Source organism: Delphinus delphis, chromosome 13, assembly GCF_949987515.2.
Source record: "Delphinus delphis chromosome 13, mDelDel1.2, whole genome shotgun sequence".
In the NCBI taxonomy this organism is placed as follows: Eukaryota; Metazoa; Chordata; class Mammalia; order Artiodactyla; family Delphinidae; genus Delphinus; species Delphinus delphis.
Genome location: NC_082695.1, coordinates 38,278,063 through 38,294,053, shown reverse-complemented (window position 1 = coordinate 38,294,053; position 15,991 = coordinate 38,278,063). Strand labels below are relative to the sequence as shown.

At 40.3% G+C, this 15,991-nt stretch overlaps 1 protein-coding gene across 6 annotated transcripts; it reads right to left on the bottom strand.

Moving 5' to 3' along the window:
- Positions 1–1,115: 1,115 nt before the first annotated feature.
- SNRPD1 (small nuclear ribonucleoprotein D1 polypeptide) lies at positions 1,116–15,756 on the bottom strand. 6 transcript variants are annotated; one of them, XM_060028773.1, is made up of 5 exons: positions 11,528–11,679; positions 6,030–6,106; positions 4,117–4,308; positions 1,462–1,570; positions 1,116–1,302 (listed from the first exon to the last, which is right to left on the bottom strand). In XM_060028773.1, exons 1-4 carry the CDS (start codon positions 11,539–11,541, stop codon positions 1,494–1,496), a joined length of 360 nt encoding a protein of 119 aa, XP_059884756.1. In that variant the 5' UTR covers positions 11,542–11,679; the 3' UTR covers positions 1,116–1,302; positions 1,462–1,493. The 6 variants fall into 6 exon arrangements, with proteins under 6 accessions (XP_059884756.1, XP_059884759.1, XP_059884755.1 ...); XM_060028776.1 differs by having other exon boundaries at positions 1,116–1,282; XM_060028772.1 differs by having other exon boundaries at positions 1,466–1,570.
- Between the last annotated feature and the right edge of the window lie 235 nt (positions 15,757–15,991).

Here is a 15,991-nt window from a genome sequence, read left to right as displayed (position 1 = left end):
TTTTGGCAAAGAAGTAGGTCTTCTTCCTTTTGTTCTTAAAGGACTACTTGTAAAAAGTATTTGGTTAAGAATCCGCCTGCCAATGCAGGTGGCACAGGTTTGAGCCCTGGTCCAGGAAGATCCCACATGCCGCGGAGCAACTAAGCCCGTGCGCCACAACTACTGAGCCTGCGCTCTGGAGCCCGCGAGCCACAACTATTGAAGCCCACGCACCCTAGAGCCCGTGCTCTGCAACAAGAGGAGCCACTGCAACGATAAGTCCATGCACCACATGAAGGGTAGCCCCCACTCGCCACAACTAGAGAAAGCCTGCGTGCAGCAACGAAGACCCAATGCAGCCAAAAATAAAATTAACCCCCCCCCCCAAAAAAAACTATATTCTATTAAGAACCTATTAAAAAAGTAAAACAGGGACTTCCCTGGTGGTCCAGTGGTTAAGATGCCTCAATTCAAATGCAGGGGGCATGGGTTTAATCCCTAGTGAGGGAACTAGGATCCCACCTGCCCTGCAGTGTGGCCCAAAAGAAGTAAAATAAAACCAAAAAACCATTAACAATGACAACAAAAGCAATGACTTCTTAATTTAGAAGATGATCATCACCTTTTACTAAGAACCTAAGTCTCCATGGGATAAAACTCAGGAAAGGAGAATCAATTTTAGACCTAATTCCATAGGTCTTTAGTTTCTGAGGTACCAAAAAGAACTTATTTCACCTGTAGGAAGGTTCCACAGAATGGAGTCAAGGTAAAACAATAAAACGCATAGTGGGAGGGAGGGACACGCAAGAGGGAAGAGATATTGGAACGTATGTATATGTATAACTGATACACTTTGTTATAAAGCAGAAACTAACACACCATTGTAAAGCAATTATATTCCAATAAAGATGTTAAAAAAAACAAAACGCATAGTCAGTGCATGTGAAATAAAAAGGTGTATATTCTACAAATATTCATAAAAGAAATATTTTAGTTCAAAAAATTAAAAGCCTGATCTAAGATTGGAATTATTCTGAGACTGCCTAGTAGTAACGCTTAGCTCTTATTGTGTTTGTATCATGAATATATATATGAACTATTAAAACTTAATATGATATAGTCAATAGACAACTCTGTCCTACATTTATGTTTATTAAAAACTGCCACAAACAAACAAAGCCTGTACAAAAAGCACCCAGGGCATCGATCACTTTAAAATCATAATCTTGAGAGACACAATTTGCTTAGGCACCATCTTCTAACTTAGCCACGTAGTCTTCCTCTGCCACGTCTTCCTCTTCGTCTGTTATAAACAAACAAAACCTGTACAAAAAATATCCCATAGTACCTATCACTTTGAAACAGTAATCTTGAGAGACAATATCGCTTAGGACCCCCTCTTCCTCTGCCCTGGCCATGTCCTCTTCCTCTTCCTTGCCTGCCATAAACAACAAAACCTGTACAGAAAATATCCCATAATACCTACTACTTTGAAATAGTAGTCTTGAGAGATATTATCGCCTAGGACCCCCTCTTCCTCTTCCTCGGCCACGTCCTCTTCCTCTTCCTCGGCCTCGGCCTCTTCCTGCAACTGAGGGAAGAGAGAAACAAAGTAAAGGAAATTCTCTTCTGTGCTGATGTTACCTGGCCACCACAAACAGCACCTACAGTAAAGAAAAGTTTAATTCAGCTTCTCTCAAATGTAACCTCAGTCACCCTTTCCCGACAGTTTATCATACAGAACCAAGAATTGATGGCCTACTAATACCTAAATATTTGTTTCATTTGACTTTATTTACTGAGAAATTCATCAAGTTTTAAAATATTTTTTCTTTGTATCGTGCCTCAAATTCACCACAAAATAAAATACAAATGATTTGAACCTCACACAAGATGAAAAAGATATAATACTAACGGAACAGAACACAAACACTATGCACCAGATGTTTCTGTTACTGTATAGAATCCAAGTTAGTTAATTCATGCCAAGAAAACTTAAAATATATTACATCAAGTAACAACTTCATGACTTTTCAGAATCTTAAGTCATCTGATCCAATCATAACCTAGTACTTTAATCCAGTAACAATATCCTTGTTACCTGGTCATCCTAGCTGTGAACTTTTCATTTTCAGACATCTATGAATATTTTAAAAATCTTGACATTTCTACCAATTGTTCCTAGTCTTACCATTCAAAGCAACAGAGTAAGTCTAGCACTTCTCTTAAAACAAGGCAGATTAACCACACTTATCTCCAATTCCCTCTGAAGTACTATTCATGATAGAAAAGGAATAAAAATGGCAAATATCCATAAGGGGGAAAAAACAAATGCTGAAAAAACACAGTGGTTGAAAGATTTCAACAATTTTTTAAGTCAGAAAATAGACTGAAACCTACAAATGTTTAGCAAAGGAAGAATAACTTCTAAAAGACCTAGGACCTTGGAAGCCAGGGGTGAGATGATGAGGCAGGGGGCTGAAAACATGGGGTGGGGGGGGAGTTGACAATCCTTATGCAGAGCAGTAGATTGGCTAGTCCTCTTCCCCACCTTGCAAAGCTAATGATTATTTCCCTGACAGGTAGGTAGGAGAGAAAAGGTAAAATTAACCCAAAGACCTTGAAGCAGAAAGGCTTCGGATTTGAAAACACCTGCAAAGTGGATGGCAGCAAAAGTCACAGAGCTGGAGGGAAGGAACAGGGGGATCAAGTCAGTGTTTTTCAAGCTATGTGTTACAACCTGAATTTTTTTTTTTTTTTTTAAACTGAAAGAGAATACGATAGGAAGCTTAAGGGCATCTGCATGTATTAAGACTAAATTCTTCCTGAAGCTTTTGTTTCATTTATATGTATGAATAGGTCATGATGCAAAGTACAATATATTTCTTAGTGTGAGTGGAAGGAAAAGCCTCAAAATCATTGTTTAGTATCAGCCCCTTTCTCCTGCCCTTCTCCTATAATGCTGGCTGCCAGACATATATCTCCCACAGTAGGTGACTAGAATCTTTTTCTGAGAAAACCAGCTCCAGAAAAGACTTCCAGATCCTGAAATTTTAGGTCTCCTCAGTGGGGAAGCCAACTTACTTTGAACCCACCCTCTAAGGAGTCCAGCCTCCATTCCCAGAAGTTCTCTTTTCAGAGTCCTTCTTAAACAGATGGCCAAAATGCAAGATACTATAGTAAAACCTTCAACATAAAGACCAAACTAAGAGATCAAATAAAAAGAGAAACCAGAGAAAACAACACCAAGTACAGAATAAAAGACAAAGAGAGAGGAAAAATAAAAGACTCAGAAGGAATCAGTCAGAAGATCCAATTATTAAGAATTCCTGGAAGAAAGAACAGAACAAGCAAAACAGAAGAAATTTATCATTACACAAGTAAGTTTCTTAGCTCTAAATGGCAAGAATATCCATACTGAAAGGGTCCACCAAGTACCCAGAACAACAGTGGACAAAATGCTAAGTCATTAAAAAATTTCAGAATATCAGGAATAATGAGTCAATCTCTGGGCTTCGCTAGTGGCGCAGTGGTTAAGAACCCACCTGCCAATGCAGGAAACACGGGTTCGATCCCTGGTCCAGGAAGATCCCACAGCCCTCGGAGCAACTAAGGCTGTGCGCCACAACTACTGAGCCTGTGCTCTAGAGCCCGTGAGCCACAACTACTGAGCCCGCATGCTACAACTACTGAAGCCTGCACGCCTAGAGGCCGTGCTCCACAACAAGAGAAAACACTGCAATGAGAAGCCCGCACACCACAATGAAGAGTAGCTCCCGCTCACAGCAACTAGAGAAAGCCCGCACGCAGCAACAAATACCCAGTGCAGCCAAAAATAAATAAATAAATATAAATAAATAAATTTATTTAAAAAAATAAGACTCAATCTCCGAATTTTCCAAAGTGTGCAGGGATTAGGGGACCAGGCCATGCACAAAGGGACAGGAAGTAAGAACATCAGTCTTTTGAATAGCAATACCAGGAACTGTAAGAAACACTATATGTACTCATGGCAAGTAGAGGCAATTAAAACAAACCAACCAACCCGTGTTGTTTGCAAATATAAACATATTTTGAATAGCAGATTAGGGCATAAATACGCCAGACACAAAAATGTTTATAATCCTTCAAACTTACCAGCTTCCCTTTTCTTAGACTTCACCTTTGGTTCAACATCCACGAGAAGTGTATCCAGAGGTAAGCTGTCTGGCAGAATAAAATATCGGATGTTATTTCCTCGAATACTCAGTGTTTCCAGCTGTACAGGTTCTCTGTTCTTCAGGGTCATTTTCACAGCTTTAAGATGTGTATTCATGCTGACATCTACACCTGGAGGGAAAAAAGAGGACAGTTATTAGCATAATAAGGAAGGCAACCAATTAATCTATCAAGCCACTGTTAGTACGATGTTATAGAAGAGTATTATCTGTTCTACAACTGGTAATTATGTCTGTATAAATCAGAAATCTTTCCTTCACTACATTTTTCCTTAGCTTGTTGTTTACTAATCTTCTGTACTCTTCTTTCCCAAAATTAATAGACTTTTGATACATTCCATCTTGTTGGGGAACTTGATACAACGAGGGAGAGGGGGAAAAAAACCAAAAGATTTATGATCTCTTTCTATGTTCCAGGAACTGCATGCTAAGGCATTTCAGTTTAATCCTCAATGTCCTTATGGTAGATAGTATGATTATCCCTATTGTGAGGACTAAAATATATATTCAGGATATAAGAAACTTGAAACGGTGGTTGTCACTGGGGGAGGGAATTGGATTTTTACTCGATTTTGCTCCCCCAATTTACTAAATTTTCCTCCTGGGACATCATTTATTAAGTGCCTACTGTATGTGATGCAAACCTTACATTATATTACTTTTGTGAGTGTCTTCCATCACTAGATTTTGAATTCCTAAAAAGCAGGAAGAGGGCTTCCCTGGTGGCGCAGTGGTTCAGAGTCTGCCTGCCAATGCAGGGGACACAGGTTCGTGGCCCGGTCCGGGAAGATCCCACATGCCGTGGAGCAGCTAGGCCCGTGAGCCATGGCCGCTAAGCCTGTGTGTCCGGAGCCCGTGCTCCGCAACGGGAGAGGCCACAACAGTGAGAGGCCCGCGTACGGCAAAAAAAAAAAGAACACTCTGCTTCCTCTACAACATGCAACACAGAGCTCAGAAAAGAGCAGACTAAATCACTGTTTAAAATCACGGAATTTTAACAGGACAGAAATTACATTTCCTCAGATATGATCAGACTGTATCAAAACCTTAAACTATACAGATTTCCTTTCATAGCAATTGGTGTTGCAAAGTTTTGGTGGACTCACAAATATTATCAGTTTAATACTATATATTTCTCTTGTTTACTCAGATGCTGGATCTACATGTTAAAAAATTATTTATAAATTTACAATTTAAATATTTCAGAGAGTAGAATGGTACCATATGCTAAGATAGCATTTTCTTTCATCAATTCTTTTAAAAATTTGCCCTTTTTGGGGGCAGCAGCTACTATTAGTGAAGAATCACAGTGGCTTTAAATATAAAACTACATATCATACATACAATATCATTAAAGAGTTAGACACCTAAGAAAAAAGACAAATATAATACTCTAATATGTTATGCTTAGATAAAATTATGGTTCCTCAACACCCCCTTCCCATTTCCCACATATTTTTTACCCAGGATAATCAGACATGGAAACTCCATCCTCTATCTTCAAGGACTTTACAATCTAACAGGGGACACAAAATTCTGATACAAGTAATATGTGTTTTGTAAGATGCAACATTCCAGGTGACACGTACAGGCAAAAGTAGAAAAGGCATAAAGCAGGAAAACAGTGGTCACACATAGGATAACCTGGGGAATCCACTCTGGTCTTAGCATAAGAACTTAAGGTGAGGCTTAAATAAGAAGGTCAGTGAAATAATCCAGACAAAAGGAATGAGATTTGTACTATATAAAACATTCATTAACCAAAGAATTCTGGCCTGTAGGTGAAAGAGATAGGAAATAAAAAGTGTTATAAACGCGGTCCAACCTCCATACCTGTGATTGTTCCATGGACCTGTGTTCCATTCTTTAATTCAATGGTTACAGTTTCGTGACTCAATTTCATCAAAAATCTATAAAGACAATAGGAATAAAATGATAAATTTTCACTTTTAACACTTCAAAAACATGTTTATTATTATTATTAAGCCAAAGGGTGAAATTTCTAGATGCTGAAAACCTACTATGGATGCTATCTGCACCAATTCCTGTTAATAGCTTGCATAACAATTTCAGCTTTCCCTGAATGATACCCTTAACATTTATGAAAGAGCACAGTAACAGAAATTGTCACTTGGACATTTCTGATTCTCTAAGCCATTATACAGCTTACCCTCTGATCCATGCATATAGATCCTGAAGTCACTGTAAGCCACAAAACTGAAATCAAGAAATTACATGGATAAAAGTGCTCAAAAAACACAAGCTTCCAATTATAAGACAGTAAGTATTGGAGATGTAATGTACAACATGATGGCTATAGTTAATACTGCTGTATGGTATATCTGAAAACTGCTAAGAGACTAGATCCTTAAAGTTCTCATGAGAAAAAAGCCATTTTTTTCTTTTCTTTTGTATACATGTGAGATGATGGATGTTAACAAACTTACTGTGGTAATCATTTCACAGCTTATGTAAGTCATTATCCTGTACACCTTAAACTTACAGTGTTGTATGTCAATTATATCTCAATGAAACTGAAAAAAATGATACATTATAATTGGTATTAAAAGATTATACTCTTATTGTATGTGTATAAATAAGGTAAAAGTCTCCTTTTCTAACCCTCCTCCAGGCATGTGGGGATATTCTAGACCATTTTATATGCAAACATAAGCATTTACATAAAATTTACTTTTACAGAAACTGGGCCATACTATAATGGCTTCTGTAACTTTTAGTTCTCATTTAGCATTTAGAGACATTTATGCAAACCCCCACCAAATTCATTTATGCAAATCCTCACCAACACTAACTGTCACCAATCTTGTTTTGGTCAATTTGATAGGGGAAAAAAGGCAATTTGCTTTTCCCTATCACTTGTTGAATAATTCTTCATGAATACAGGAAATCTGTATTTCTTCTGTTATTTTCCTATTCACATTATTCACAACTCCAATTAGGTCGAATTCTTCTTTTATTTTCTATCAGTTTGCCACAGCAATTCAAGTTCATGGTTTTCTTTAGCCATACAATTTTTTTTCATTTTTATGTTGTTAAATTTATGAATCCTTCTTGGGTATGTAATTTGTTTAGAAAGATGATTCCCATCCCAAGATTATAAAAAGTCTCTTATTTTCTTCTACTGTTACAGTTAGAGTTTTAATCCACCTAGAATTCATCTCTTTTCTGTGCAATGTGAGGTAGGAAGTGGCCTTTATGATTTTCCCAAGTTGGATAGCCAGGTGCTTCAATAACATTTACTGAATAGTCATCCATTCCCCACTTCATCTATTCTTCTGTTCTCCAACTTTTTATTATGAAATATTGCAGAGGAAGCTGAAGGGTTCACACACTATGAAAATGTTACCATTTGTGTGTGCCCCTCCCCCCCCACTTACACTGTCACCACATTATCTGAAAGTAAACTGCAGTCACTTCAGCATGCATTTTCTCATGAGGACATTCTACCACATAACCATAACACCACAATCACATCTAGAAAAATGAACAATAATCCTACAGTATGATCTAATATACAACTCATATTCAAAATTTCTGGTCTATAGTATGTACTTTGTATACCCGATCACACTAAATGTTAAGATTACCTACTTTCTCCCCAACTAGTCTATCCTTGAGGTTAAGAATCATGAACTTTATATCTAATCCTGGATTGTAACAGGCACTGAGTAAGTTGGCTAAAATGTTTCAATGATTAAAGGGAAATCAGGCTTAAAATACAACTTTTGAAGTGGTATAGACAGCCATCAAAAAAGGGGAAATTACTTGGTCTTGCATAAGACAAGTCCCAAACTTGTTCTCATACAAAGAAAAAACTGTGTGTTGAATCCCTTCCCTTTCCATATTTGCTGTCAAGAAAAAAAGTCTCTCTTAATGAATTGGTAATGCTTTATTTCACCAGATAAGAATTCTTTAACTTAGCTCAAATTTAATATAACTATATTAGCCTAGAATTTTCACCGAATGGTTTCTTCCCATTATCAATTTAAAATTTGTTTTTACTTTAATTGTCCCATCCAGTAATAACTTCTACTTTTATAAAACTTCTTTCAAATCATTTTTAGAAACAGGCAGGATTCAAGTAAAAATAAAATACTTTATTAATCAAGCAGTCTACCATATGGAAATAAAAGGAAAACCAGAAAGTAAGAAAACCTCTGAAACAATCAAAATACATTTTATCAAGTCCAAGGATATTTCTTTGATAAATAGTATTTATCATTATATATTATATGGTAGTCACTGTGCTTGGTAATGATTAAAAATGAGTAAGACTAGGCCCCCAAGGAGCTCAAACTCTGTAAGGAAGAACAGACACATGAAAGATTTTTTTTTTAAGTAATTACGTAAATTTAAATCACAATGGAGATATGCACAGGTTCTTACCATGAATATAATGTAGCATGGGTAGGAAGGAGTCAGATCTTAGTGGACTTCTAGTAAGTCTGAAAAGTTGGAAATATGCAGCAAAGAGAGACTAGAGCAAAGATATAGTAAGAAACAGCACAAGGTACACAGAAATTATAGGTATTACTGATAGAATACTAAGTCCAAGAAAATGAGTAGGGAAGAGGTTCCTTTCATGGAATGCCCAAGCTCTGTTAAACAATTCCCCTAGGAGAACTACTGAAGGCTTTTCATCAATGGAGTGGAGTGCCACATCGGAAGACAAATTAGGTGGCTAGAGCAATAGATAGATTAAAGTAATCAAGACACAGGAACTACAAATAGGTCAATGAAACAGAACAGAGTCCAGAAGTTCACTATCCAGGCAGCAGTTTGGGTTTCACAGGTGTATACATTTTTCAAAATTGGGAAATGCACACTGAATTTCACTGTTATGAGATATTTACTTTAAGAAGTGAGATTAAAGAACACGGGTGGGAAGAAAAGGGAGGCTGAACAGCTTAGTGGTGTCAACTGGAGTGGCATGGAAGGTGTACTGAGGGTAGGAGAAATAAACACAGTTATCCGAGCCAAGGAACCAAGCAAATTCAAATTATTTTCTGATGAATCCTTCACTACCTGAATTCTTTCTGCTTACTGTAACTTAAGATATTCAGATAATACTCAAATATTCAGATAAAATGGTATCATTCAGTATAGCACTGAAATGGTATCCAAACTCACACTATTAACTTCAAAAATCAAAGAGAACGGGATAGTGAAAGATACTTAGAGATATTCAGATAAGCACACATATGTCCATTACAGTAACTTAACTTAAGATATTCAGATAATACTGTAACTTAAAATATTCAGATAATACTCAGATATTAAGATAAAATGGTATCTCCTTCAGTATAGCACTGAAATGCTATCCAAACTCACACTATTAAATTCAAAAATCAAAGAGAATGGGATAGTGAAAGATACTTATATTAGGTAGGTAAATTTGCCAAAACCTAGCAACTTATCAGATTATCAGGATTATCAAGAGGAAGAAGTCAAAGACGACTCCCAGGTTTTTGGTTAGGGAGACAGTATAACAGTGTCACCAACTGAGATAAAGAAATAACAAAGTCAACCAAAACCGCAAACCAGTTAGACAAACACCCATTTTTCCTGGCGTAAAACACATTCTCCAGTTATTAGAAATTTTATTTCTATAGTGTAAGACACAGAATAGGATTCAGTACAGCCATTAAAATTTATAGGAAAATTCCGTCACAACACAGACTATCTTTAAATGAGACAAACTGATTCCAAAGAGTATGACATAAAACTTAACTACAGATTCAGACTGCCAGGTATTGAGAAATTGAAAAAATAAACTTTAAATTCTGAGATGTTTCCCCCCAAAGTTATACTTCAAATAAAAATGGACAAAGTCTTCCAGTTATAAGATAAATAAGTATTAGGGATGTAATGTACAACATGATAAATATAATTAACACTGCTGTATGTTATATATGAAAGTTAAGAGAGTAAATCTTGAGTCCGCATCACAAGAAAAAAATTTTTGTCTATTTCTTTTATTTTGTACCTATATGAGACGATGGATGCTCACTAAACTTATTGTGTTAATCACTTCGTGATGGATGTAAATCAAATAATTATGCTGTATACCTTAAAGTTATAGTGTCGTACGCCAATTACATCTCAATAAAACTGTAAGAAAAAAATGGACAAAAAGTTAACCTTAAATGCCCTCTCTACAAACTCCACCCTGAATATAACAATAAGGATTTTATATGATATTTCAAACATACTAGAAACTATCTACTTGTCTACCTTCACCACAAAACATAAAGCTCCAACAAGGCAGGGACTCTGTGTCGAAAAAAAAAATGCATACATTATGAGAGCACAGTGTAACAGGTGCCCAATAACACTGACAATCCTAGTTTGTGACTGCCGGCTGGGTTATTAGAAACCTCTGCTTCTATGCTGCAAGCTCTCAGCCTCAAGGAAAAACACCAAACCCCAATCTATTTGCAAGTAGTTTAGAATGAATTACTCCAATCCGTAAACAAGTCTTCAGTAGGCTCAGCTAACCGGCCAAATTTAAACACAGAAATGAACCAGAAGAAATCTCGATTATCTGTGTAATCAGTCAAAATATACAGAAAATAGATTCTGTCCCACGTTGGGAGACTTTTTTTTCCTAAAGCAAAGTCCTATTTTAAGGGGAAATGTCGGTTGAATAACGTTAAGTCTAGTAAGTAACAACAAGGGGGGGAAAAGAAGTGATAGGATAAACTTACGGAATCGAAAGTCCATCCCTGATTTGAAACATTTCGGAATTAGGTTTCATTATTTCCAGATAAACTCCTACAGCTTCTAAGTACTCCTTTAAGTGTGATGGTAGTTTCATCGCGAAAAACGCATTTAACTTAAACTACTTACGCAGTAGTATTTTTATGTCTCCCACATTCTCAGGGCGCGTAGACCTAGTTATATTTGCCGGCTCCTGAGGCTGAGACGAGCCAGAAACGCAACCCAGACTAGAGCACAAGTTCTACTCAAAATGAAAGTCGGTAAGTCACCGGGAGTAGCTTGTAAGCCTGGCGCTGCACCTCTACGGCCTCGAAGACTCTGGGTGGGAAAACCTGGCCCGGCCTTTACCTCCACTTCTTGGAAAATACGGGGGATCCCCGCGCGACCCAGTCTGAAGCCCAGGTCCGAGCGGCCGCGGCGGCGCGGCCAAGATGGGACGGGAGCGGCGGGCGCCGGAGGCCGTTAGCAGGCCGCGCGCACACGCGGCTTTCGCGCCTCCAGCCTCTGGGGCAGCCCAGCCTCCCGCTCCCGGCCCACACCGTTCAGACTGTCCCCTCACAGTCCCTCACCCCGCCTGGTCACTTCCTCACCTCACGAGCTTCATCCTAGCGGCGCCGTCACCGTTTCGGTCGGATAGCGAACAAAACCCAACAACTGAGCGCCGACCGGCTACGAATATGAATGGCCGGAAACACTTACTCCCAGGGTTCCGACGTAAAGAGCGCGCGTACCGGTGCGGACGCACGGCGGAAACGCCGAGACCACCCTTGAGCTCTCCCTTCCGGCCGTGAGAAGCGCCACTGCGGCCCCTGGCGGCTGGAGGTGTGCCTTGCAACTGCTGAGGGGGTTTGCTTTAGGAGGAAACTTCCGGTAAGAGGGAAATTTGAGGAGATTAAATCCCATTAGCGGGCATGGCAGGGCTCCGTGTATTCAGCAGCACGAAATTTACTCAATGAAAGGAAGTTCTGGGAGAAGTCCAGAGGATTATGCTAACTCTGCTCCAACACCAGGAACCTCAACATTACTTAACGTGCCTGAAAAAAATCACACAATTTTTATGTCAACTTTTTTTTTTTTTTTTTTTTTTTTGCGGTACTCGGGGCTCTCACTGTTGTGGCCTCTCCCGTTGCGGGGCAACAGGCTCCGGACGCGCAGGCTCAGCGGCCATAGCTCACGGGCGCAGCCGCTCCGCGGCATGTGGGATCTTCCTGGACCGGGGCACGAACCCGTGTGCCCTGCATCGGCAGGCGGACTCTCAACCACTGCGCCACCAGGGAAGCCCTATGTCAACTTTTTAAAAATTTAATTTTATTTATTTTTGGCTTCGTTGGGTCTCTGCTGCTGCGCGCGGGCTTTCTCTAGTTGTGGCGAGCGGGGGCTACTCTTCGTTGTGGTGCGCGGGCTTCTCATTGCGGTGGCTTCTCTTGTGGAGCACGGGCTCTAGGCGCGCGGGCTTCAGTAGTTGTGGCACACAGGCTTAGTTGCTCCGCAGCATGTGGGACCTTCCCAGACCAGGGCTCGAACCCGTGTCCCCTGCATTGGCAGGCGGATTCTTAACCACTGCGCCTCCAGAGAAGTCCAGAAAAATCACACAATTTAACTGATTATTTTCACTTTAAATTCTGGTCACAAACCTCAGAAGGGTTCCCCACAGTGCCCAGAGATCCAGAGATCATGTTATGCTTCTCTAATGGATACTTTCTCCTTTAGCCTCGGTGATCTCCAAAACTACGGCTTTAATTTGTATCTCCAGCTTGGACTTCATCCCTGGTCATTAGAATTCTTGAATGTTGTGAGGCAATACTCATCAAACATTAATGTGCATAGGACTCAACTGGAGGAAATATTAGAATGAAAATTCTGATTCCATTGGTATGGGGTCTGAAATTCTGCACTTCTAACAAGCTTTCAGTTGATGAAGATGCTCCTATTCCATGGATCTCAATTTGAGTAGCAAGACTGTAATGGACATATGTGTGCTGCCTTCTCAACATCTATCCCCCTGTCTTCCGAACAGTTCCTAATAATCTCCTGGTGATCCAATGTGGACCAAATTGCTATAATTTTTCTTTGTTTTTATTTTCTAGCTTGAAAATTTTTTAGGATTTTTATTCTCTCATAGTATAAAACTGTCAAGAGTCCTGAAATAAAGTCATCAAGAATGGAGCAACAACAAAAAAGCCATTATTTGCTGCTAGCAGGAGGGTCAGTCTGAAAGTGAGACTACTCTGTCTTCTTGGAGTTAGCTGAGGTTTTATATATTACAGGCATTTAGATTGGTCATAAGAAAGAAAAGGAACAAGGAAATGAGAATGCAACATGTGGGGCAATACAACCATTCCATCAGTAGTTTTTAGAAGTAGATGTGTTAATGATAAGCATGCGCAAAAAAGTACGTTCTGCAATTTGGAGTGAGCAAGGAAAGCAAACATTTTAAACAAATCCAGATTACATTCACAATTTTAAGTTTGGCAAAAGAATTTACAAGTAGGGGCTTATGTTTCTTGTGTAGGGTTCTGAAAAAGAACTTCACAAATTTACAGAACCATAATGTTCAGCACCAAGATGCATCATTTAGGCCACAGCATTTGTTTTTAGCATGTGCACATGGCAAAAGATTAACCAATCACAGCTCTCCCCCCCCGGGGACTTTCTCAAGAGCTCTCGGGAATGGAAGCCTCTATTTTTACTAGGATAAATTCGCTGTCAGCTTATATGATCTTTGAAAGCTCAGTCAAGCAAGATAATTTATTCACTGGATCATGATTATTTTTTAGTAAACAACAAATCAAATGACCCAACTCTGAAGTGTATAATACAGTATTGTAAAAGCAAACTATTTTATATTTTCACAGCATGCTTAAACACCTGATTGTATTTAGTTTTAGAAAAGAAAACCTAGAACAAATTGCAGACAGGAATTATACATCAAATATGAATTCCTTATGTATCAAAAATAAATACATATGATTTCATATGGTGTGACATTTGTAAAGATTCCAACGCTCCTGATTGTGGCCAATACAAGTATAGTGGAATAGATTACTCAGGAGCAGAGAGGCCCTGGGACTTCCCTGGTGGTCCAGTGGTTAAGACTCCATGCTCCCAATGCAGGGGGCCCAGGTACCATCCCTGGTCAGGGAACTAGATCTCGCATGCAGCAGCTAAAAGATCCCGCATGCTGTAACTAAGACCAGACGCAGCCAAATAAATAAATATTAAAAAAAAAAAAAAAGGGCTTCCCTGGTGGCGCAGTGGTTGAGAATCTGCCTGCTAATGCAGGGGACACGGGTTCGAGCCCTGGTCTGGGAGGATCCCACATGCCGCGGAGCAACTGGGCCCGTGAGCCACAACTACTGAGCCTGCGCGTCTGGGGCCTGTGCTCCACAAAAAGAGAGGCCGTGATAGAGGCCCGCGCGCCGCAATGAAGAGTGGCCCCCACTTGCCACAACTAGAGAAAGCTCTCGCACAGAAACGAAGACACAACACAGCAAAAATTAATTAATTAATTAACTCCTACCCCAACATCTTTAAAAAAAAAGCAGAGGCCCATTTTTTGGAAATGGAAACTTGTAAATATGGTTTGTGTATGTGTGTATGCCAGAATTTGAGTTACTACAGATAAAGTGGTTTACACACAAAGAGAAATCCCACCAATTGTCTGACAATCTGAAGGTGAAGGCAAATATAGGTCAGATATTCTATCAACAGTAGATAACCAGCTTTAATCACGTTGGCAGTCTACTCCTGAGTTTTTCCCCAATTTAAGCCGTTTGGTATATGCCATTAAAGTATATTGCTGACCCCTGAACAACTCTGGCGTTAGGGGCACAGAGACTCTGCTCAGTGGAAAATCCATGCATAACTTACAGTCGCCCCTCCATATCCCCAGTTCCACATCCTCCGATTCAACCAACCAGTTGATGATGAGTACTCTAGTACTTACTACTGGGAAAAAAAAAATCCCCGTATAACTGGACTTGTTTAAACTTGTGTTGAACAAGGGACAAATGAAAGTATCAGGCACTGGGGATGGGCGGGGGGGAAGACAGGTTTTTGCCATAACACAGGTATGGTGATGTGACCAATGGCTTCACCCACCAATACTTCTCATTTTGGTTTTTAAACCACAGAACCTCCCCAAACTAAACTGACAGGCAGCTCAATAAAGTTTTGTGGAAGATGTATTCTCATAAAAACATCAGGCTTCACAAACTTAGAGCACATTTTGGCTGGACTTGGCTTCAAAAAAGGAGGGCCGGAAGTGGAGAACCTCTCTTCAGATTCTCAAGGGCAAGAGCACCCATTTGCCCATCCTCACAGTTCTGCAAATAAGGAAAGAGTAGCACAGAGGGCGTGTTCAAAAGCAGGGTAGAACCAAGAATCCTAGTGCGAGAACCCTGGATTCTATCATTGGAGGTCTCTAAGAGTCAAAGCTTTGAACACCCGCCATGACTAAACGTGGTGGAACTTTCTACAATTTCTTGTCGACTCTCGTGCTCTGATGCCCAGGGAGGAAAGTGTGCAAGGAGACGCTGAAGCCCTGCATTTTGGGGAGGCGCTGGAGTGCAGTGCCGGGAAGGAGAGAGAAGGGTCAATCGTCCACCCTTTTCTTTACATTGGCCCCTGTCGAGGATTAGAGGTATCTGAACTGAAAGTCGCAGAGAGCAGTACCTGCAACCAACAGAAGAACCGGTGGCGACGGATTTTCAAGACAAACCACCACCGCTGGGGGCGTACGTGGCTTTACTCCAAGAGACGAGCGGGTAAAGGGAAGAGTCTGCCGCTAGCCGGAGAGGCGCCCACCCGCGGTGCGCGCACGCGAGGCCTCCCACCGCGCCTGCGCTGCGGTCCGACGCTGGCTCGTCTTTCCCCGACGCCCAGCAGTCCGGGCCGGGGTGAAAAACTGCGTGACACGCAACGAGCGTGGCGGCCATCTTCATCTTCTGGGCACGTCAGCTGAGCCGGTTCAGGCAGAAAAGGAGCGTTGCGCAAGCGCGCCCAAGACGGTCCCAGGTAACTCCCATCTGACGGGCGAGGCGTAGCCGTCGTCG